Source organism: Syngnathoides biaculeatus, chromosome 23, assembly GCF_019802595.1.
Source record: "Syngnathoides biaculeatus isolate LvHL_M chromosome 23, ASM1980259v1, whole genome shotgun sequence".
NCBI classification, from domain to species: domain Eukaryota; kingdom Metazoa; phylum Chordata; class Actinopteri; order Syngnathiformes; family Syngnathidae; genus Syngnathoides; species Syngnathoides biaculeatus.
Window position 1 is genome coordinate 16,702,385 of NC_084662.1, and position 24,452 is coordinate 16,726,836.

The 24,452-nt window shown below is 44.4% G+C and overlaps 1 protein-coding gene across 4 annotated transcripts in view; it reads right to left on the minus strand.

The window, feature by feature from the left end:
* Window positions 1–1,894: 1,894 nt before the first annotated feature.
* cfap61 (cilia and flagella associated protein 61) overlaps window positions 1,895–24,452 on the minus strand; it is a 31,613-nt gene continuing 9,055 nt past the window's right edge. For 2 of the 4 annotated variants that reach the window (XM_061813168.1, XM_061813170.1), the window contains 12 exons: window positions 23,800–24,006; window positions 23,564–23,692; window positions 19,152–19,279; window positions 14,927–15,019; window positions 13,400–13,568; window positions 11,808–11,985; window positions 9,893–11,538; window positions 8,522–8,849; window positions 4,250–4,332; window positions 3,971–4,176; window positions 2,462–2,555; window positions 1,895–2,373 (listed from right to left, as the gene is read on the minus strand). In XM_061813168.1, coding sequence (XP_061669152.1) covers window positions 2,224–2,373; window positions 2,462–2,555; window positions 3,971–4,176; window positions 4,250–4,332; window positions 8,522–8,849; window positions 9,893–11,538; window positions 11,808–11,985; window positions 13,400–13,568; window positions 14,927–15,019; window positions 19,152–19,279; window positions 23,564–23,692; window positions 23,800–24,006 — 3,411 coding nt within the window. In that variant the 3' untranslated portion in view covers window positions 1,895–2,223. Of the gene's footprint in view, window positions 2,374–2,461; window positions 2,556–3,970; window positions 4,177–4,249; window positions 4,333–8,521; window positions 8,850–9,892; window positions 11,539–11,807; window positions 11,986–13,399; window positions 13,569–14,926; window positions 15,020–19,151; window positions 19,280–23,563; window positions 23,693–23,799; window positions 24,007–24,452 lie in introns of those variants that run through there. The other 2 variants (XM_061813169.1, XR_009793916.1) reach the window with 2 other exon arrangements.

Sequence of the window (24,452 nt, forward strand, 5' to 3'; positions counted from 1 at the left end):
CGACAATCTCAAGGCACTTTTGTGTGTGGGAGAGGGGATGGGGGGCGGGGGGAGGACTCCGGGACTCAGGGAGTTGGGTCTCTACTCGGCGGGTTCTGTTGCTTCTCAACAACCGCACTCTTTTTTTAAGGCCACATTGAATCCCCCCTCCCTCCCAGTTGCTTCATCGGCAACCAATCAGAGGGATGTCCCCCCCCCGCCCCCCTCAATCTCCCTCTTGGATTTAGACTGTGTGAGGATGATGAAGGGTGTGTAGGGGGGGGGGGTGTTAGGAGAACAGAGAGGCAGATTGCAAAGCAGATGTACCTGAGGGCTTTTATGTGTGAGGTGACACACATACACACACTGCCTCCTCCTGCTCCAGAGAGCGCAATACCCCCCCCCCCCTCCATGATGTCGACCCAGGCACACGCCAGCAGCCTGCTGTTACGCTTCGATGACTTTCTATAGAGACACACGTGCCTCAGCTTCATCACAATACACTGGTAGGCCTACCGTTGACTTATGGATTTAATTCGTTCAGCCACCAAGCTCGCAACTTACTCGACTCGACCAATCCAATCCGTCCAACAATAAATAAGACACAAGGGTAGAATTTACTCGTAGTTTAGCAGTTTTCTCAAGTGAAATCAAGTGAAACACCACGTGATACAGAACTTAAAAAGAAAATTGTAATTTTAAGACAAACATCACACACCAAAAACACGCTTCCCCCCCACCAACCCCTATGACCTCTGACCCGTTTTGCTGTTTCCTTTTCACACCAGTGAAGTCATTGTGATGCAAAGCAGCCGCGGTCTTCATTCATTATGCATGTCTGACACGCACACACACACATACGTGCAGGCACGCACGCATGTACACGCGCACTTGCACACAACTCTGATTTTAAATTGTAGTCATGAGTTATTCAAACCTTTCAAATAAACAACATAATAAATCTGAATAAAATCAACCTTCTCCTAAGGTAAAAATTGTCTATAATTAAAATCATATTAACAACATAAGCTATTTGTATATTTGAGCACATTGTGATGTTAACTATGTGTGACTGATGATATTTGACAATATGACTTGTCGTCACACCAGCTGGTTGCATTGCTTTGTGTACGTGTGTGAGCCTCATTAACATACAGCTGTCACGTAACGCCGTCATGACTTGTGCGTCATGTAAAACGAGAATAGATTTTCCTTTCTGCAAATTCTCCCTTCCAGGTTCAGAGTGTTTTTCCCAAGACTTCAGAATACTTAAAAATGTGTGAAAAAAGTCATGCTGATTTTAAAAGTCCCATATTTTTGGATATTTAGACTTCTATAGAGTGACTATGTAACACGAACACAACACCTTGGTTTTGTCCTACAAGTGTCCAGAAAAGGTCCCTCCGAGAGCTACTTGTGTTTGACCCAGTTTTGTATCCTCTTTGTTCATATTTGCCTGAACCTTTCCTTTGATTGGTTGCTTCTGTGTAGAAGACCCACTTGTGATAGCACACGTGTTTGTTTTATTGAGATGTAGGCAGAGATTTTTGCCATATCCATCCATCCATCCATTTTTTTTAGCTGCTTGTCCTCATAAGGGTCGCACGGAATGCTGGAGCCTATCCCAGCTGTCAACAGGCAGGAGACAGGGTACACCCTGAACTGGTTGCCAGCCAATCGCATGGCACATAGAGATTAACACCCAATGCACTCACAATCACACCTACAGGCAATTTAGAATGTATGCAAACTCCACACAGGCAGGTCTGGGATTGAACCCGGGAACTCAGAAGTATGAGGCCAACCCTTTCCGTCTGATCTACCGTGCCGCCCCATGACAAAAAATTGAATTACCAGATTTCAGGCCTCTTGGCAGAAAAATATCTAGAACTCAGGGATGTGTAGACCATTTAAATTCATTTTTCACGTTTACTGAAGCACCACAGAGACATTACATAATATTTACACATAATAACACTTGTTAAGACTTGTGGGGTCCCATTATTTTCAAAACATAAAAATAGTTCATAACTAGGCATGGAGTTGACTTATGATTAAACATCTTAAGAACGATTTAAACAATGATTAAAATAAAAAAATATTACTACACTACGCACAATGTGAGGGCTAATTGCCAAAACGATCAATTGTAAAGTACCTGTACTCTTCTTAAATAAAGGGTGTGAGGACTTTTGCCACTGATGGTCACCCGTGATAATCCTGATGTCACCTGTGTTGATGAGGTCAAAGGCTATCTGGGCAAGTGAACATGGGCAGCAGGTTGCGGTTGAAAGACAGATATTTGGCCGAGTTGATCCTCAGCGCCGCTCTGGTGGCGGGGTCCTTTATCACGTCCCGAGGGGCCGTGCCCTGAGGCCCCCCTTTGTCAAACTGCTGGGGGGGGGGTTGAGAAACACAGTGACAGCAGTCAGGTCGTCACACGTCGGCGAGGTCCCGAGAGATCGGGTCGGGCAGCACAAACCTCGGCGTCTTTGGAGGTCATCTGAAGAATCTCCTCCTCAAAGTCGGAGAAACGGTCGTGAAAGATGGCCAAGCACCAGCTCTGCCTGAAGAAGCTGAAAAAACAAGACGGCTTTAATTCCAGCACAACTGAATGAGCACAATAATTCAAATGAAAGCATAAAATGACATGAATAAACGTGCGCCTTGAGATATGAGTTGCGAGCACACACATGAAATACTCTATGGGCGGTGGCACTGATTCAACTTATTTCCCAAGCAGAAAGAATTAATTCATAATTCTTTCAGTCCTCAGATAACTTCTGTTGATAAGTTGAAGAAATGAATCCAAAACATTTGACGTCTTTATACGTAAACATGCTCGATGTTGTCTTTTCCCTCTTTCTCTTGGATGTGTTTGTGTGTCAAGCAGTGGGTGACCTGCTTCTGAGGTTTCAACACAAATAACAACCCCCGCCCCCAACCCCCCCTTGGGCGCCTCTCCAGACACGGTCGCCTATTGTCCCCATCTCCTAATCTGTTTATGCATCCCCCAATCTGTCTTTATGGATGGGGCAGGCAGGACAAAACAAAAGCGCCCTCCTCCCCCGTCATCACCCCCCCCCCCCCCACAACCACACAACAAGCCCCCCCCACCCTGCCAAGAAGAGGGCGGTTGGGCTGACTCGTAAAGTCATTGTGTGGCTGACAGGTCATCAGTGGCCGTTAAAACACATTGATTGACCACTGAGGCTTAGGGGGGTGGGTGTACTGTACATGTGTATGTACTGCGATACAATGCAACACAACAAACTCTTTCCAAAATGTACCATTGTGGAGATTTTGTACAGAAAAGTCACTTTACCGATATATAGTTTTTCAAGTTAATCGGCAAAAGATCTGTGTCATCTCTCCGCTGCGCTTCTCTTTCTACACAAACGACTGGACCTCAATGCGTCCGACTGTAATACTCCTGAAGTTTGCAGACAACAATGCAGTCATTGGCCACATCGAAGACAGTGAGGAGTCTGCATATCGAGAGGAAGTGCAGCGAGCGGAGCTTTGGTGCGGCCAACAACACCTGGAGTTAAAGACGCTCGAGACCAGGGGTGCCCAGACTTTTTTACCCCAAGATCTACTTCTCAAGCATCCAGCCTCTCTCGATAGAAGGGGGCTGGGGCGTTTGACGTCTGGTCGATCGTGATCGATGTATCGAGCGCCCCTGCTCAAAGAATGTCAAGATGATTGTGGGCAGCCCCTCACACTGTCGACCTGCCAAGTGTCAACCGTCAACTCCTTCAGAATTACAGTCTCTCAGGACCTGAAGTGGGAGACCAACATTAACTCCATCCTCAAAATGGCCCAGCAGAAGATGTTCTTTCTGTGGCTTCTGAGGTAGCATAGCCTGCCCCAAGAGCTGCTGAGGCAGTTCTACACAGCAGTCAATGTGTCAGTCCTGTGTTTATCGTTCACAGTCTAGTTTAGTGCTGCTAGAAGGAACAAAATCTGTTCCAGTCCTGTGTGTGTGTACCTGTAGAGGTCTTGTATCTGCTTCAGGTAAAGTCTGACCAACAGCTGTCCAAGGAGTTGTTGGTGTTTGGCGTACAGACACATCAAGTTGTGTACAGGGAGCGGCTTGACGGACAAACACGTGATGGTCTCCACCACCTGGTTGTGGTCCAGATGCAAGCAGAAGTAGTCCCCATTCTCCGGGCATCCCGTCGCAACACGTCGGGCCTGTAGACGGTGCAAAAACATTGATTTGCACCTGCAATGAAGAAGACAAACCTCGTAAACACGGTCGACGTACGTGTCCCGCAAAAGTTCCTCGCGGGCTGCTGGCGACCGGTTTGGTCACGTGAAGATAGTTTAATCGTCCAGGTAACTTTCCACCTGCACAAAACATGTTGTGAAAAACCAGAACTACTCCTGGATCACCATTCACAAATCCATGTACAGTGTTATTTATTTCTTAAACAGATTTTGCGTTGAATGTGCTAAGCATAGATATGCTATTAGCAAACAAATGCCACGTGTCTACATTCCATATATTTGCTCAATCTATGGTAAAAACTCACTCCTGTAACTCAAATGAATTGTTTCAGTCAATCGTGTTGAAGCTCCACGATGTCGTCATGTGACCACCCGTGTTTGTGTAACCTTCATGTGACCTCGGTCGTGTCTTTGTGTGTGTGGAGGCTTGTAACCACGAGAGCAGCCGGACATGAAAACATTAGCAATGAAGGACGTGCACTCATGAACGCACTTGTCGGGAACACAATATCATGACATTCAATAAAAGCACTGAGTGTTTACAAGGAAAATAACGTTCACTAGAAATGTAATAACATGCGCTTTGTACTCCATCAAACTGATGAGTTTTTCTCATATTTTCATGGTTATCTTGATAAGGATCGACTGTATTAAATTGGATATTGTGTGATAGTGTCCTGAAGTAAGCGTCCGCTATCAGTATTTACATGTACATATGACTGTTCACGCACTCGCTATATTGAAGATTTTTAAGTGATATATATTTATATATATTTATTTAAATTGATGGATAAAAATACAGTGGAACCTCAATTCAACAGACTAATAAGGGTAGGGGTCATTTTTCGTAGCCAATTGTCCATTAAATTGAAGTACCGTAATTTCTGGACTATAAGATCCACTTGATTATAAGCCTCATCTAGTTCATTTTTAAATGAAAAATCATTTTGTACATACATAAGCCGCACCTGTGTATGAGCCGCATGTGCCCACATTGAAACATGATATATTTACAAAGAAAGACGGTACACAGAAAGAGTTTTCAAAGTTTTAATAATATACCTTAGCTTTTCTTCCCAAACAGTGGCTGTGACGCGATAGCAACACAGCAGCAATATGGTAGTAACAGAGTACTAACAGGGCTGTGTAAAAAAAACATACCGGTAAAAGTCACTGCGACACGGCAGTAACACAACAGTAACACGGTTCGGGCTAGCTGCTTTTATTACCTCTGAAAGCTTTTTTCATCTTTTTACATTGTTCCAGTTCTTCCCGCTGCCGTTTCCATCGATTCATTTAGGCCAAGTTTACGTGCAGCAGTTCTGTTTCCTTCTTTATCGGCCAGCTCGATTGCTTTTAACTTGAAAGCTGCGTCACATGCATTTCTTCTCGCATTTTCCATGATGAGAGTCTGTCAGTGCTAATTTTATTCATGCACAAAGCACGAAGTGACATTAAACTTGCGTCTTCCTCGACATATATTCCACCTCTCTAACTCTTAACTTTTCTGCTCGAGCGCCCCTGGCGGCCGTTAGAAAAAGATCCATAAATTACATGCATCATTGCATACGCCGCTGTTGTTGGTGGCAGTGGCGAGTTGAGGGTCTCTATTATGAGATGCGAGGTGAGCGTGCCCACTTTTTTTGCTGTTGTTACAATTGGATGCCATAGAAAAGGGATTCGCACAAAAAAACAAAAAAAAAACCACATGCACGCGTACTACAAGATGAGTATTGACACCAGTAAACAGCAGCCATTGGTGTGAATAGTACGACACAACGTGCCCTTTTTAAGCTGTGTGCCTACGGCAATGCTAAGATCATGTCCTTGCATTGCCTGTGACGGGGATGTCACCCCTGCCAAGATGGTCACCACATAGGAACGTCCAAATTTAGTCATCTTATATCCGACAACAGCGGCCTAACTCGTAAATACGGGTACCTGTCTCTGTCGATTGGTCGAGGCGCATTGCCAGTGAAAAACGGCGGCCGATTTTGGAATAAAAGACTTTGTCAACTGAAACTATTTTTTTTTGTCTTTTTAAGCCGAAGTCTATTGTTTGCAGGTCCATCAAATTGAGGTGCCACTGTACATCCAAGTCTGAATTTAGCGGTGTGCCTTTGGTGTAGTACCAGCTTGTTCCAGAACTTGCCGGGTGGCAACACTGACATCTATTTCAAGAGATGCAGTGTAATTAAGAGCGAGCGGAACAGGCAGAAAAGGCCAAGTGTGTTAAAGCAGCAATCATTTGAAGGTCGAGAATGGACCTTTCTGACCTGTCAATCACTTGTAGAATAATAGCCAATCAGATAGCCGCATTGTCTTAACCCCTGGCTTGACACGCCCCTTTCGCCACATTGTCCCACAAGTAATGCTAGTTGTCAGTAGTTAATGTTACGAAGAAAACGGTCCTCACATGCACTCGGGGAACATGCAATTCTGATTAAAGATATCCTGCTAGGTCACAAGGGGCCCGGTTGATTCATTTTCCTAAGCCTAGTTGAGGAAGTGTCTACGATGGATTAAGGCTCACGGAAGAGCGCATGTAAAACTAAATGTGGACAATATCAACAAACACAAGGCTGTATGTTCGAAGGTAAGTCAGTGAGAACTAACTTTTCTGAATTTGATTTAATCATTATCAGTGCTTTATTCATTGCAGGAGAACAACTTTCACTTTGTTAGTGTATCACTGACCTGCTGAATGAAGTGTTGAATGTTTTATACCGAAGAGTCGGGTTAGGGATATGTAAATGCGCGATGTCATGCGAGAGAAATGTCTATGTGCCTATTTGTATCACATCGGACTTTTAAGACAGAGCAGTGGGTTCCATTACGAGCCAAGTCAAATGAATGCACTCACTCACTACAATGACATTATTCGTGATACTTTCAAGTAAAAAGTACTCACCCTGCTTTAAACACGCACTACAATTCCACTATTTTATCCTGTTGGATTTCAATATGAAGTTTGTGAGGCATCAAAGCTTTTCACATCGATTGCCAACGTTTCGCTGTAACTCTGACATTGCGTCCTGCTCCGTCCAAAATCTTAATTCCGTGTGCATATCCTTGCGACCTCTCTGTAGAACTCTCTTGGACAAGTCTGATGCATTTGGCAAAAAAACATACCCCAATATTATCTGGAATACGCAGTAGAGAATCGACTTCAAACATGTTCTGCTCAGTCGCCATTTTGGAAGCTTGTGGGACATGGCTAAGGGGGCGGAGCTTAAGACCCCCACCGGAAAGGTCCATTACCGTAACAAAATGGAAATTTCTTTTAAGGCATCTGTGGTAGTTTGGACTGTATGCTAGCTTTTGGTGAGCTGACTTGTATTATTATATGGATTGGTTGAAGATTTTTGTGCTTAAATATATAATTCTCTTTTGTTTTGTGTCAGTTTTGGGGTAAACAACTAAAAAGTGACAAATAAACAGCACAACAGACAAGCACGTGTTGCTTATTATTTGGACAACTTTCGGCGTGAGAGTCTTCTGTTTGTTTCTCAAAATGACCTTATACCGTGTTCTCCCATTTCCATAGTGAGAAAAAGTTAAACGGTGAAGTGTCCGAACTTTCCCCGCAACCCTTGTGAGGATAAGCGGCTAGGAAAATGGATGGATGGATGTCCAAATTTTTCCTCTGAGGCCCATAACAACAAAAAAAAGTAAGGGTGCAAAGGTCAGAGAATTTTTGTTTAACTTTAGTAAATATATTAAAATTAGGTCAATCAAGCAATTACGTATTGCAGCTATATTATTTTGATTATTTTGTCATAGATTTATGTTTAAGGTGATGTTCAAGTCGTTTCTTTCAAGATTTTGAAGCGGCTGACGCCCTGTTGCCTACTGGAATCGGTCCACCCGTGCACTGGACAGCAGCCCAAATCAGAACTTGACACAGAGCAGAAAGTAGAGGAAAGCAGTTCTGCTTCTAAAAATGAATCATATTTATACATCACAGTATTGCAAGGAGAAATGTTTCAACTATCTTACTTTGTAGTTGTAAATAGTTAAATGTATATTTGCATCTTGTACATCTATGAAAGCTATCCAGAACTAAATGAGTTTCTTAGTAATATTGTTGGGCCAGGTCATTTCCAGTATAAGATGCAAGCATCTGAAAAATGGACAGCAAGGCTTAAAAAGGTCATGGGCCATAATAATTAAGTAAAAAAAATATACATGATCTCCTTTACTACAGATTTTCATGTCTTGTGGGTGAATTTTGAATGTATTCCCCCGTAATAAATGAGGGTTCGTTTTTTGGTATGTATAGTAATAGGTGTGTTGCATTGACGCGCACCTTGGATTTTGGGCTGCTTGTAAATGGGAACGAGGCGATTCCTGGCGGCGGATGCCTCGCTGGGGGCTTCCAGCGTGGGGTCAAAGTGCCTCAGCAACACAGCTGCCAGATCCTGGCCCACCTCCTTGGAGTTGAAGTTGGCATGCGACCACTCGTCGCTGTAGTAAGAGCGGGAGAACTTGGTTAGCGGGCCAGCACCCCAGATGGCGGTGTCGTTGGTCCGGAAGGCGCTGTCAATGACCAGCCGGCCGTCAAACACCAGGAAGGAGCTGTTGATGCTCCGAAAGGCGTCGTAGTCTACGCCTCGGCTGGACAGGTTGATGAACACCTGACAGGAAGACGACATGTAAATGCACCACGATTGAAAAACCTCAACCCACAACAAAAGTGAAGATTTTTGCCAACAAATTTGCAGGGGATGCTGAAATAGCTAAATGATGTCTCTTCCATGACAACGCCATTATTCAGATTAGAGAGTACCGTAATTCCCGGCCTACAGAGCGCACCGGGTAACAAGCCTCACTAAGTACATTTGTAAAGGAAATACCATTTGGTACATACATATGCCGCACCTGTGTAAAAGCTGCAATTACCCACATTGAAACCCAAATTGAATCAAGATATTTACAAAGAAACACGGTACAGAGGGACTTTAATGCTAATGCTAGCGCCACGCTAACGCTAGCCCCGTGCTAACGGGGCCAATAAAAAAACATACCGGTAAAAATCACTGAGACACAGTAGTAACACCCTAGCGCAGCGCTAACTGGGCCAGACACCGGTCTGGTCACAAAAGTGACTTCCTCGGCACATATATTCCAGCGGTCTCACTCTTATCTTTTCCGCTTGAGTGCCCCCTTACGGCTGTTAGAAAAAATGCACAAATTAGCAGCATCACCGGATAAACCGCAGGGTTGAAAGCCTGCGAAAAAAGTCGCGGCTTGTAGGCTGGAAATTACGGTAGTATTACTCAAATCGATCAGCCTTCTTCTTCTTCTTCAAAGAAAGATTTTAATACGTTAATTTAGTTTGTTTATTGTCATGTTAAGTCTTTGTGAATGTGATTCAATCACGACAGATGGTCTTATTTTATGAATTTATATCCCCCACATGTATCAACATAAGAGTTTTTCAGTTACCAGTTGTTGCTTGGTACATTTATTTGCTTTGCGACGGAAGGCAAAATTTGAGGTACGAACAAACTTCAGATATTCTGCCGCTGGATGGCAGCTATGAACACTGTGTTAGAAGGAATATGTGGTAGAATTAAGTAAAATGAACCAAAAGAGAGAGAAAATATTTTTATAAAGTACCACATCTGTCTGTCTGTGTCTACGTTGGGGTCAATGCTTGATGTGACATTAAACTTACGCCGCATGGCAGATGGAGAGGTTCTGAGGCGGTGCTGAAGGAAACAGACGTGAGAGGATCCGGATGTTCGCCGTTATTCATCTGAGTCAGTAGGCAGTCATGGTGGACTTGGATCTGAGCCTTCTTCATGGCCGCAATCACCGCGCTCTCCACCCCCGCATCGAAAAAATACAAACCGCTGGGCTCAGTCGGCGACAAATCAGCGAAGAGACTTTCGGGAAGAGGGTCCTTCACCACCCTGGTTGTAGATGTTGGTTCGTTCGTGAGGCTCCTTTTGGGAAGCGGGTCTGTGGAAGTGCCATTCTCAGGAACCGGGTTGTTGGTGAGGTCAATTTGAGGAGGCGAATCGTTGGAGGTGTCGATCTCAGGAGGGGAATTGTTGGTGACATCAATCTGAGGAGGCGACTCGTTGGTGACGTCAGATTTAGGAGGTGACTCACTCCTGACCTCACTTTCCTCACAAGGCAAAGGGTCAGTGTCATCAATCTCAGGAGACCGATCGTCGGTGTCATCAACCTGAGATGGTGAATCTTTGGTGTCATCAACCTCGTGAGGCAAATCATCGGTGACATCAATCTCAGGAGGCGAATCATCCATATCATCAATCTCAGGAGGTGAATCATTGGTGACGTCGTCAGCGGGTGAATTATTGGTGTCGTCAATATCACGAGGCGACTCGTTATTGTCGTCAATCTCAAGATCGCTGGTGACGTCACTTTCAGGAGGCACATCATTGCTGACATCAATCTCAGGGGGTGAATCATTGGCGATGTCATCAGGAGGTGAATTATTGGCGTCGCCAACCTCACGAGGCGACTCATTAATGCCGTCGATCTCAAGATCGCTGGTGACGTCACTTTCAGGAGGCGCATCATTGGTGACGTCATTCTCAGGAGGTGGATCACTTGTAGTATCATTTTCAGGAGATAGATCAATGGTGATGTCGCTTTCACGAGGTAAATCATCGATGTCGTCAATGTCAGGAGGCGCATCATTAATGGTATCACTTTCAGAAGGCAAATCGTTTGTGATGTCAATCTCAAGGGGTGTATCGGTAACATCGCTTGCAGGAGGTGAATCATTGGTGATATCATTTTCAGGAGGTGAATCATCGGTGACTTCATTTTCAGGAAGCTGGTCATTGGTGACATCACTTTCATGAGGTGAATTATTGGTGGCATCATCCTCGAGAGGCAGGTCGATGGTGGCGTCACTTTCACGGGGCGACTCATCGGTGATCTCTCCCTCATGACGCGAATCATTAGTCTCATCAATCTCAGGAGGCAAATCATTGGTGTCGTAAATCTCGGACGGCGAAGCCTTGGTGTTGTCAACCTCGCGAGGCAAATCATCAGTGACGTCACGCCCGGTAGTTGGGTCATTAGTTTCAGGAGGTGGTTCTTTGGTGACATCACTTTCAGAGGTCAATTCATTGGGGACATCGATCTCACGAGGTGGATCACGGGTGACGTCACCCTCAACAAGTGGGTCGTTGGTGACATCACTCACAGGAGACAAATCATCGGCCAGCGTGCGCTGAGGAGGAGTCAGCACCAGGTGGATGCAGGAGCCCCGGACTCCAATCCGGAGTAACATCTCCACGGTGGTGAAGACGTCAAGTCCATTTCCATAGACAATGACGTTATCTGCAGCGGGGCAATGGCGTCAGACGCCCGTGCAAGGATACAGAGGTGGGGAAATCTAGTCACATGACTTGACTCGAGTCCGACTTAGTCCGGCAATTTCAGGATTTAGGACTTGCCTCACTAAAACTATGCATAACTCAACTAGATTTTGACCTGGTATTCATGAAAAGTGACTGCAAGTACAAGACTCGACCAGTCTAATCGGTTTTAAGCAATTTTAAGATAATATGCCATTTGGCAACTGAACAGTACTGCGCGTGTGGATGTACCTTTCCTCCTCACAAAGTTTTTGAGCAGCCAGGATCGAGCTGCGTTGCAGTCGTGCGGGTCGTTTAGGGTGAAGAAATTGGAGGGCACGGTGCCCGTGTACCTGGGCGGAAAAGAGGGCACCTCGTGCTGATCGTTTGTTTTGAGTTGGTCTTGAGTCACTTCTTTTGGACACGGCACCTTCACAAACAAGATTTAAGATGGACTTTGGGTTATATTCAGGTTTTAGCTTCTTCTTAGCAGAAATTGGCTGGTGAGGGCTCATTAATCGAGGGTTTGGCAAACATACCGGTTTACATGTCTCCATTAAAAACATTAAAGGTCAACTGACAGCCATATATGCATTTTAAAATAGATATTGTTATAAAAACTACTTATAATATTATTCACTTCAATGTCTATATGAAAAAAAAGTTAGAAGAGAGCGTGTCAATGCGCAAAGTTGCGGAAGTCTCACTTGACATCACAGTGGCGGCCAAATTGCCTGCGACGTCATTTGCAGATGTCACACTTGGACAGTCGCCATTGAGAAGACGCTGTGCCACCCACTATGGGAGACGAACAAGAGAGATTTTCGGATTTTTCCGATGCCCCTCCTGACACGGAAGCTCTTTTCGAAGAAGAGAACATCTCACAATCCAGTGAAGTGACCGGGACAATATTACCCTATCGTTTTGAGCCGTATTTAGATGATATGTGGATCACTTCTAATTAACGACAGACTCCCAGACAGTATGTAGCATACTCAGGAGGACCCACGCCAGGCGAAGTAACTACTTCAGGGGTGCCCAGACACCGGTGGCTGGTGGTGGTGGTGGGGGTCCTTTCTCGTCCCGCGGCCAAACCACCTCACGGCCTGATCCACCTCCGGATCAGGGCTAACGCCGACCCCGGCGGCAGCGACCAGACGCTGGCCCCCGCGGCGATGAACAATGGCGGTCCGCGCACATCGACGTATTTAGCACCCATTTCTTACAAACTTTATTAAGTTACTATGACGCTGATCTTTTGTTACGTTCTGAGAGAAAGATTACGTCGTTGTCCCCCCCAACTATTTTTTTAATAGCTCTATACACACACCTACCTGTCATTTAGAACCCACAAAGCTCTCATCCTTTGCACCTTCTATTTTTCACGACAAACCGGGTCTTTTAGAAAAGTGTGAAGAGTGAATCCATCCTCCCGAGTATTTGAGTAATTTGCCGGTACAAACCAATATAAACACACGAGTATTCTAATGCAAAAAATGTCACTTCCTGGTTCTTCTCCACCATAAATGCCTCGAGAGAATTTTCATGGCGGGTGATGGAAAAATCCATACACGACAACGTCCTGACGTGTGGTGAAAAAAAAAAAGATGGATCCATTGCGGCTGACTTTTTTTTTTTTTAATTAAAAACATACTAAAAATTATGCTTTATATGTCAGTTGACCTTTAATTCATTATTTGTGTTTTATCATCTGTGTTTGTCCACTGTTGTGACAACGATGGTCTGATCACATTTTCTGAGCAATTTAAACATTCTTTTTCTAAGGGCTCACATACTTTTTCCTGTATCTTTACTCATATGATTGATGAGCCAAATAAAGTGACCTGGTACTGTAGGCCCGTGCAGAGGACGAGGTAATCGTAGGGAATCTTGGCGCCACTGGACACCACCACATGTTTCGACTTCCTCTGGATGGCGACCATCTTGGCAGCGACCTCGGTCACGCAGGAGCGCAGAGGCAGCTGCGCCATGTCTCTGCTGCTGTAGGCGTGGCTGCAAGTGGGTCGAACCGCACGATCAGAACACAAGTGGGTCTTGGCGCTATAGGACAATTCATTGTGCAAAAACTGAAGCGTTCTCAGATTGGACCACGCGTAAATGTCGTGTTTTTCTCCCTTCTGGTGACATTTTTCTTTCGCTTAGTTCCTTTACCTCCTTGCCACACCAAATTTTGTTATGGAAGTGACAGTGAAGAAAATAAGTATTTCAACACCCTACTATATTGCAAGTTCTCCCACTTAGAAATCATGGAGGGGTCTGAAATTTTTATTGTAGGTGCATGTCCACTGTGAGAGAGAGAATCAAAAAAAGAAAAATCCAGAAATCAGATTGTATGATTTTTTTAACGATTTATTTGTGTGATACAGCTGCAAATAAGTATTTGAACACCTGTCTACCAGCTAGAATTCTGACCCACAAAGACTTGTTAGTCCGCCTTTAAAAGTCCACCTCTACTGCATGTATTATCCTGAATCAGATTCATCTGTGTGAGGTCTTTAGCTGCATAAAGACACCTGTCCACCCCATACAATCAGTAAGACTCAAAATTGTAACATGACCAAGACCAAAGAGCTGTCCAAAGACACCACAGACAATATTGTACAACCCCACACATGTGGAAAGGGCTACGGAGAAATTGCCAAGCAGCTTGGTGAAAAATGGTCCACTGTTGGAGCAATTATTAGAAAATGGAAGAAGCTAAACATGACGGTCAATCTCAATCGGAGTGGAGCCCCATGCAGGACATCACCTCGTGGGGTCTCAATGATCCTTAGAAAGGTGAGGAATCAGCCCAGGACTAAACGACAGGAATTGGTCAATGACCTGAAAAGTTTGAGTCGTACTGATTGCATGGGGTGGACAGGTGTGTTTATGCAGCTGATTCAGGATAATACATGAAGTGGAGGTGGACTTTTAAAGGCAAAGGTAACAGGTCTTTGTGGGTCAGAATTCTAGCTGATAGACAGGTGTTCAAATACTTATTTGCAGCTGTATCACAAATAAATCGTTAAAAAAAATCATACATTGTTATTTCTGGATTTTTCTTTTTAGATTATCTCTCTCGCAGTGGGCATGCACCTACAATGAAAATTTCAGACCGCTCCATAATTTATAAGTGAGAGAACTCACAATATAGCAGGGTGTTCCAATACTTATTTTCTTCACTATATGTGTTGGAATATTGCCAACTAATTGCCTTGCTTGTCACCTCAGTTCTTGTTTCATATCACCCATTACCTATCAAACCTCTATTTGTGTTTTTGTTATAGACATGATGTCCTCCCAGTTTGTTTTCTGTATTCGTTAGCACTACGGTGATTTTTCTTTTTCATGTTACTGAGTGCACTTGCCTGGTGGAGAGAAACTCGGCGCCAGTCAGGCTGCAGTCCGCAGGGAAACCGTGTGTGGAGATGAGGGTGAGGTTGTTGAATCTCAGGTGAGGGCTGCACAGACGACTGACACTTTGAGTTGAATTGATCATAAAGTGGTGCCTTGTCTTATGCATTTATTATGTTCCATGTCTGAGAGTGGTATAAGGCTGTCGTTTGTCATATGTCAGTCAAGTCAAACATCCATCCATCCATTTCCCTTACCGCTTATCCGCACGAGGGTCACGGGGAGTGCTGGAGCCTATCCCAGCTGTCAACGGGCAGGAGGTGGGGTACACCCTGAACTGGTTGCCAGCCAATCGTAGGGCACATAGAGACAAACAGCCGCACACACAATCAGACCTAGGGGCAATTTAGAGTCCCCAATTAATGTTGCATGTTTTTGGGATGTGGGAGGAAACCGCAGTGCCTGGAGGAAACCCACGCAGGCACGGGGAGAACATGCAAACTCCACACAGGCGGGGCCAGGATCGAACCCAGGACCTCAGAACTGAGGCCAACGCTTTACCAGCTGTGCCACCTAATTTAGTTTACTGGGGATGCGGAGGTGCTGGTGCCTATCTTAGTTGACGTCTGCTGAAAAACGGGGTACACGCTGTCATCACACATGTAGACAGACCATATCATTATTCTTGTAGGGATACGGTATATCCATCCATCCATCCATTTTCTTCATCGCTTATCCTCACGAGAGTCGCTGGAGCCTATCCCAGCTGTCAACAGGTACATCCTGAACTGGTCACCAGCCAATCACAGGACGCATAAAATATAGAGCACAGGTGTCAAAATCCAGGCCCGGGGACCAGATGTGGCCCGCCACATGATTTTATGGGCCCCGAAGCCAAATCTAGAATGTCAATTTCCATGATTCTTGTCAAAATCTGTACCACAATTTCAAATTATCATCTATCATAAATGATAAAGTTGAGATATTACAAGAATTTTTGTGTTACCAAGCGTGAATAGTTGAAAAACACAATACCCTTGATTTCTGATTCCAAAACTACCTCATAAACTGATGATGCAAACATGATGAGGTGATTAAACATTTTTTTTTTCCACAGTCATAATGGACCTCTGAGGGAAACAATGTGGCCCGTGAGAAAAATGAGTTTTGACACCCGTGATATCGAGAAACAACCATTTGGACTCACATCTATATATAACAGTATTAGTACGAACTTCCCCATTGTAGTACTGTACTCATAAAGGTTACTTTAGCTTGCTTTCATTTTTAAGTTTTTTTCTTTTTTTTTTTTTTTTCAAACACAACAACAATGAAAATTTGGTGCTTTTTGGGGTATGACGAACAACAACTCAAAAAAGTTGCATGTGATACCAGCGTCTAATATAGCCACAATGAAAATATATAATAATGATGTTAATCCCATGATGATGAGACAAAGCCCAGTGCAAAATTCTAATCTGCGGCAGGAGGACTGAGACACACGACGGCCGTTTGCATGCAAATGAACCGACGTAGCGTTATCAACCACCAACAGACGGCCGGCGTGACCCCGCCCCTTTATCTGTCTGACCTTGTCCCAGAGGGGAGGTATAGTGTACGTTGTACTTCAGTGGGGGCGGGTGGCTTTTGGCCACTTCTTAAATCATCTTTTGCATTAAAAGGTATGGAAATGCCCTAATCTTTTTTTAACCTGTGCCAAAAAAAAAAAAAAAAGTTTCATAATGTGTTTTTTAATTCAGAAAACTGGCACCCAATAGCATTGTACTTTGGAAAACCATGAAGTAATGACATAATTAGAATGTAGAGAATTAAAACCATTTTTCCCGCAAATTTTTGATACAATTAAATGTTGCTCCGTCTGATGTGGACCTAAGAGGATGACAATACAGACATGGATGTGTACAGTAGACGCATTCTTCGCAGAAAATAAAACTACAGTATATCCCGGGAGGGCGGCACGGTGGCTCAGCTGGTAAAGCGTTGGCCTCACAGTTCTGAGGACCCGGGTTCGATCCCGACCCCGACTGTGTGGAGTTTGCATGTTCTCCCCGTGCCTGCGCGGGTTTCCTTCAGGCACTCCGGTTTCCTCCCACATCCCAAGAACATGCAACATTCATTGGACACTCTAAAAAGTGATTGTGAGTGTGGATGTTTGTCACCATGTGCCCTCCGATTGGCTGGCAACCAGTTCAGGATGTACCTGTTGACAGCTGGGATAGGCTCCAGCGACTCTCGTGAGGATAAGCGATGAAGAAAATGGATGGATGGATGGATGGATGGATATACCGTATCCCTACAAGAATAATGATATGGTCTGTCTACATGTGTGATGACAGTATTTGTTAGCCTGTTGAGAGTTATGGTGTTAATTGAGGTTATGGGGTATTTTTAATAAATCAATGCATAATCCTCATTGCTTTATGCTTGATTTGAAAGTAAACAACTGAGTAACAATACACAGTTCACTGCCACCATACAATGCTCATATCTAAAAATGTCGGCATGCAAATCAAGGCAAAAAAAAAAAAAAAATCAGACGAACAACAGCTTCTATCTCAAAAAAACCCACCACTGGATATTGATTCAGAAGGAGGGGATGACGAACGATTCCAAATGCAAATATTCCAAATCATTCACTCATTCTCTACTCCCTCGTCACTCCAAAAGGAATTTTATCTAGTGTACTTTGTTCCCTCAATAGCTGACTAAAAATCCCTATCCACCTATTAGGGAGTAGAAAATGGGACGGGAGTAATTTGGTCAAGCCTGGTACAAGGCCCCACATGTCCGCACCCAGCCATCTTTAAACCTGGCACCAGTTGGGGCGTACGCTAACGACCTCATTAGCCAACTCGTTAACGGAGGCAAACAAGGGCGCTGATGGCCGCACGGTGGAGGCCAATTAAAGGTCGCTGGCGCTGGACGCGCTCGCCACCAAACAGCTGGGCTCCACATTGACACCGCCGCCACGTCGCCAGCCCGCACACTTCAAACTAGCACCCATTCTCCTGCCTGCCAGCCATCAGCTGGTCCTTCACCCAAAACAGCAGCTGCCGGACGCTACGGACGTACATATCGAAGTATCCAGTGGTGACAATAACACAACCTTGAAATAAATTACATCATACACACCGGAGATGCTGTGTGTGAAATATACATTTGTGAAAACCATCAGAACCATCACTCACAGCGCAAAACCCTCTTTTAAATCCTGGAGTTTCCACCGCTTGTACACTTATTTACACTGACACAACAGCGCACAGAATCTGTAGAGCAGGGGTGTCAAACTCATTTTTCTCACGAGTAAAGGGCCATCACGACCAAGGAACAAAAATATTTAATCATCTCACCATATTTACATCATCAATTTATGAACTACTTTTGGAATCAGAAATCAAGGGTAATGTGTTTTTTTCAACTATTCACAAAAAAGCTTGTAATATCTCAACTTTATCATGTATGATATATGACAATTTGAAATTGTGGTACAGATTTTTACAAGAATCATGGAAATTGACACTTTAGATTTGGTTTTGCAGGCCACATAAAATCAGGTGGCGGGCCAGATCTGGCCCCCGGGCCTTGAGTGTGACACCTGTTCTGTAGAGTGAGTGAAGTCGTTATTTAGTACATGCTATTTGGGATCTTGGTCAATGCTATAATATTAATAAAAATATAATCTAAATATAGAATTATAATATGGATGGATATTCGTGGCCAAGTGAGATGAATAGATTAACAGAGATTATTGGAATAATTACTAGAATTTAGGTGTAAATGTAGGTCAGTGGTTCTTCAAGGAGGATATAATTACTAGACAAGTTGATCAACAGAATAGATGACGGAGAGGATGATTGACAGATGGGATTCAATTTATGAAGCTGCAATCCCGACTGCATGTTTACAGTTGTGGTGCATTATGGGAGTTGTTGTTGCCCTCCCGATTTGATCATCACTGGCACTTCATGCACACCAAGACGGCCTAGTTTGCACTCTCCGTGACCCACAGATGGGGTGTGTGTGTGTGTGTGTGTGTGTGTGTGGATGTTTGTGGGTGGGGGGCTCACGGGGTTAATGGCCACCAGCATTTAATCTACGCCTGGGGCGTCCAATCAGGACAATCTGATTTTGGAGGAACTCCAGCCATGAATAGAATCTATTCTCCTGACAAATTATTATACAAATGATAACAGGAAAGTGCTTTCGAAGTCAACGCACCAGAAACAAAGGACCTCGAGGAACGACAGGCCCGTGTCCGACGCCCCCACCAGGACGATTCTGGCGTTGACCGTGAGCTTCGGCTCCATGGTCAGCTTACGGCTAATGAGATTTAACGCAAACGGCGCCTGGGGGGACAGAAAAATACAACAACAAAAACGTGTCATCACACTGGCTGCTTTTAGCTCAATCACATGTGACTGCAGGCCATGGCATTAATTGGTGTTATTTTAACAGGAATATGAATATGAATATGGTAAAGAGGGAGCAAAGTCGAAAGGTGAAGCTCTCAATTTACCAGTCGATCTACGTTCGTATCCTCACCTATGGGCACGAGCTGTGGGTCGTGACCGAAAGAACAAGATCTCGGATACAAGCGGCCGAATTGAGTTTCCTCCGCAGGGTGTCCGGGGTCTCCCTTAGAGATAGTGTGAGAAGCTCGGTCACCCGGGAGGGGCTCAGCGTCGAGCCGCATTGAGAGGAGCCAGATGAGGTGGCTGCGGCATCTGATTCGGATGCCCCCCGGACCCTATCAATGACTTGCCAAGTTGGACAGTAAAAAAGGAGCGAGTGAGCTACATGGATTGGCCAGCCAGAGAGAGCTTGATGGTAAGGATGTGCAGCAGGTGAGGGTGATTAAGCATCACAATGGAAATGTGTTGCCAGGTAGCAGTGGTGCGTAGGATACTTGGAAAGAATACTAGGAGGTAATGATGAATGATGAAAATGAGAGAGTGCCATTTTTACTTCCGCAACAAGCAGCGCAGCATGTGACTAAGATGGACCAATCACGAGAGATCCCCGTGGCATTCAACTCGCAGCAACAATTTTTGCCGTGTGCAGACACAATGCATTGGTCGCATGATGCAACATTGTCACTGTTGGTTCTAATGACATATCTGTGAAGGTATGGAGAGGTGGCTGTGGACTTTTTGACAAGGCCGAGAAAATGCCCAAGGAATTGGGGAAACTGTGTTGGTGCCCATTTTCGAGAGCAAAGGAGATTTTTGGGAAATATACAGAAATACATTTGATGAGACACAATGAAGTTACTGGACAGAGTAGCAAATTGTAGAAACAGGACAGAAGTACTTGTGAGCAACAGTAGGCTTTCATACGGAGGAAGAGAACCAGAAATATATTATTTACCTTGAAAGAGTTGATTGAGAAATACAGGGAAGGAGCTGCATTGTGTCACTAAAGAGAAAGCCAATGAGAGGCTACCCAGAGGGAAACTGTTAAGTATGTTAGAATTGCACAGTACATGTATGAAAGTGTTAGGTGGTGGAGTCTGCTGTGGTTGTGACATAAGCGTTTAAAGGGCTACAGTCATGAAATGGATGATTTTTAGTATGTTATTAATGAAAAAACGTGAGCCAATATCGGCCCATGGGTTTTTTCACCACAAAACGTGACTTTGACGTATACAGCTTTTTGTAACTCCCGCCATGAAAATCATCTCAGGGATTCGTTTTCGAGAAAAAGCAGGAAGTGATGTAATTGACAGTGTTTCCTTTATTTTTACTTGCGGGAAAGTAGATCGTTGTTCCTTTGTGTTACCCAAAATGTCGGCTCATTGCATTGCTGGACATTGCTTGAACACTCGGGAGAATGGAATTACCCTTCATATGTTTGCAAGAGACCCGGTTCGTTGTGAAAAATGGATTGCACGGGTACGGAGCATGAGAGCTTTGTGCGTTCCAAATAACAGGTGTGTGTGTATACAGCTACTAAAAAAAATAAGTTTGGGGCGGACCACGGAATCATAATCTCATAATGTAACAAAAGATCCACGTACGAAATATGTCGATGTGGCGTCGGACGGCGTTGGGCTGCTGCGCAGAATCTGAAGAACCCAGCCGAGAATGCCTCACTCAGCCGCGTGGACGCAGTAAAGCGCCCCGGCTCGACTGTGTTGTCCATCGCGTACTGCGGCGTCTATGAACAACCCCCTAAAGCAGCACCGCTCGGCTCCGTCATAAGCCACACCGGCCGGCTGCGATGAGCCGCGATGGCTCATCTCCGCCGCGGAAGTGGATCGGATGGGGATGCGGTTTGGCCGTGATCGCATGTCATCTGAATATGGCTCAAAACTATAGTGTAATATTGCCCCGAGGGCTCGAAACAATAGTGTAATATTGCCCCGGTAACTTCACTCGGTTGTGTGGTGTTCTCCTTTTCGAAAAGAGCTTCCTTGTCAGAAGGTGCGCGTTTGTCTCCCATAGTTAGGGTGCACCGCGTGTTTTCATAGGCGAATGTCCGGGTAACGTCAAGAACAGAAGATGCAAGCCAATATGGCGACCACTTGGATGTCGTAGAATGACACTTAAGCGACTTTGCGCATGGATGACGCGCTCTCCGCTCACATTTATTTTTTCGTATAGACATTGAAGTGAATAATGTTATATGCATTTTTCATTACAATATCTATTTTGGAATGTCTATAGGGATGACACTTGGGATTTAAGATGGGAGTGGGAGTGCATCAGGGATCAGGTCAAAGCCCCCTCATGATTGGCATAATGATGGACATGTTGACAGATGAGGTTGGACTGGAATCCCCAATGATCTTAAAGTTTGAATATGATATTGTGATCTGCACTGATGAATATTTTGAAAGGAGAGGAATGTCTTGTTTTATAAGGTTCGGCATGAATGAAATTTTGTGTCAATAAATTGAAAAGTGAGTTGTGAATTCTGGTGTACCGCGACTGAGACATTATGACTTTAATACCATGACTCTGAGGGCCACCATGCATGAGATGACCGCTTAGAGCAGGTTCAATAGTCTAATTGTGTGCAACAGCTTCCGTTGTGTTTTAATTGTGCTTAATACAATAGCGCGCTGATAAGACACCGCAGGCGCTTTTGACTTTGATTCAACCACGCAAGCGCTTATCTCTTATCTGCACAGCAGCAGGGCAAGCAGGGGCTCGGCCTTCCAACAAAACATGTCAACGTGCACACTGAGCTGAATATTTACTTCACATTAATGCCATTCGCTCGACACAAATGGGTCTGATCTTTATTTCAGCAGCTTCTTTCTGGCGGTGGCAAAAATAATCACGCTGTACTCAAGTAGATGCTTGTGATGTGAACTGAGGAACAAACCCGCTGAATTAGTTCAAGATAATGAAAAAAAGTGCTTCTAATTTGTATGTTTTACAGATATGATTAACACATTTTAAGGCCATAAGATGGCCTTTTTAGGCACAAACAACAATAACCTTACGTGTGACTTATACTTAAATATTTTTACTCCAAGCATGAACATCAGCTGTGCCCTGTGACAGGAGTTCAAACAGGATGAAGCTGCGCCATCTTGTGGACGGGAACATATGGCAAGCCTTCTTAAAGTTTTACAGCTGGACTTGAGATTTGATGGCGATATCCATCCATCCAATCATTTACTTTGCCGCTTATCCTCACAAGGGTCGCGGGGAGTGCTGGAGCCTATCCCAGCTGCCAACGGGCAGGAAGCGGGGTACACCCTGAACTGGTTGCCAGCCAATCACAGGGCACATATAGACAAACAGCCAATCACACTCACAATCACACCTGTGTCCAATTAATCTTGCATGTTTTTGGGATGTGGGAGGAAACCGGAGTACCCGGAGGAAACCCACACAAGTACGGGGAGAACATGCAAACTCAACGTAGGCGGGTCCGGGATTGAACCCGGGACCTCAGAACTGTGAGGCCAACGTTTAACCAGCTGAGTCACCGTGCCGCCTTGTTGTAAATTTTAATTTTGCCTAGTCAAAAAGATAATTTCATCATTTTGAGATCATTATGATTAGATTATGAGTGGTCATAACCTCAACAAATCTTTCATTGACAGAGAAGTGCAACAATACATTGATTCATCAACAACTAATCAATTTTCACATTTATGGACAACAATTATGCTAATGATTAAGCGAACTCATCCTTAATTTTTTATCTTTTAATTTTAGCTTCTTAGCAGTAATAATTTCCATATTCCTGTAGTCTGCCATGAAAAGAGACTTGTCTTTGTGTTCAATTAAACCAAAATATTTGAAAACACTTGCTTTTAAACTAACCAGGAACTGAATCATAATTTATCAACTTGATAAAAAGGGATGTAAATTAATTTCTTTTATTCACTTCATCGATAATGGAAAATTATAATCCGCGCATGAATAGATTAGTAAAATAATTGTTAGCTGCGGGCCTGAATTCACCTTAAGTCAAGATGTCTACGGCTCTCTTTTCATTTAAAGGAGGCAAAATTATGTTGTAGATATGTATTACTGTGATTATGACTGGTGCTTTAGATTTCTTAAATTGGATATCAGCAACTGAATTATATATATGAGTCATAAGAAGCCATCTACACAAGAATGGCAAAACTTTTTTTTTTTTTTTTTTGCGAGCGTGTGTGAGCCCACCTGCTCGTCGGTGATGCTCCTGGCAGGCGCGTTGGCGCCGAGCTCCCTGAGAGGGTAGATGATTTGGCGGCGGGGGCGCACAGGCACGGCGCAGTCCAGGACAAAGTCCAAATGATGGACACAGCTGCTCTGTGGGCTCAAAAAAACAAGCCGGGTCACCTGACCTCACACTTATGCCGTTTATAAGAGGACGTTGTTACAATTGAGGCCCAAGAGGCCTACTGTGTCGACTGCACCTCTTGGCCCGAGTCGAGGGGGTACACGCGGTGGTACAAGTTGGACTTGCGAGCAAGCCGCAGTGTCTCTTTGAAGAAATGTCGACTGAAGTGTTGGAACCTGTGGCGGAGCACAAAGTGGCGGAGCTGAGCGTGCTCGTGGGCGCCGTGATGGCTGAAGTAGATGAAATTCTCGATGTTGAAGCGGGCCCGGATGTACTCCATGTCCTGAGGGGGCCAGAACAGATGCCGTCGGAAGGAAACGCCATCCAAGTGTGCCTATCACGCTCAAGTTGGATTCATATGATGTCAGTCATATGAATTCAATTGATATAAAATTAAAATATATTGTATGTTGGCAAAACAACTATTCTCATAAGATTGTGATTTCTTTTTCTTGTTTTTTTTTTTCTCTAAAAATATTAACTTTAGTGACTAGAATGTAATTTTTTCCACAGAATCAGGCAAATGTTTAATTCCTATGACGTGTAAGGGGGCAGCACGGTGGCTCAGCTGTAAAGCGTTGGCCTCACAGTTCTGAGGAGCCGGGTTCAATCCCAGACCCGCCCGCGTGGAGTTTGCATGTTCTCCCTGTGCCTGTGTGAGTTTTCCCCAGGCACTCCGGTTTCCTCCCACTTCCCGAAAACATGAAACATTAATTGGACACTCTAAAT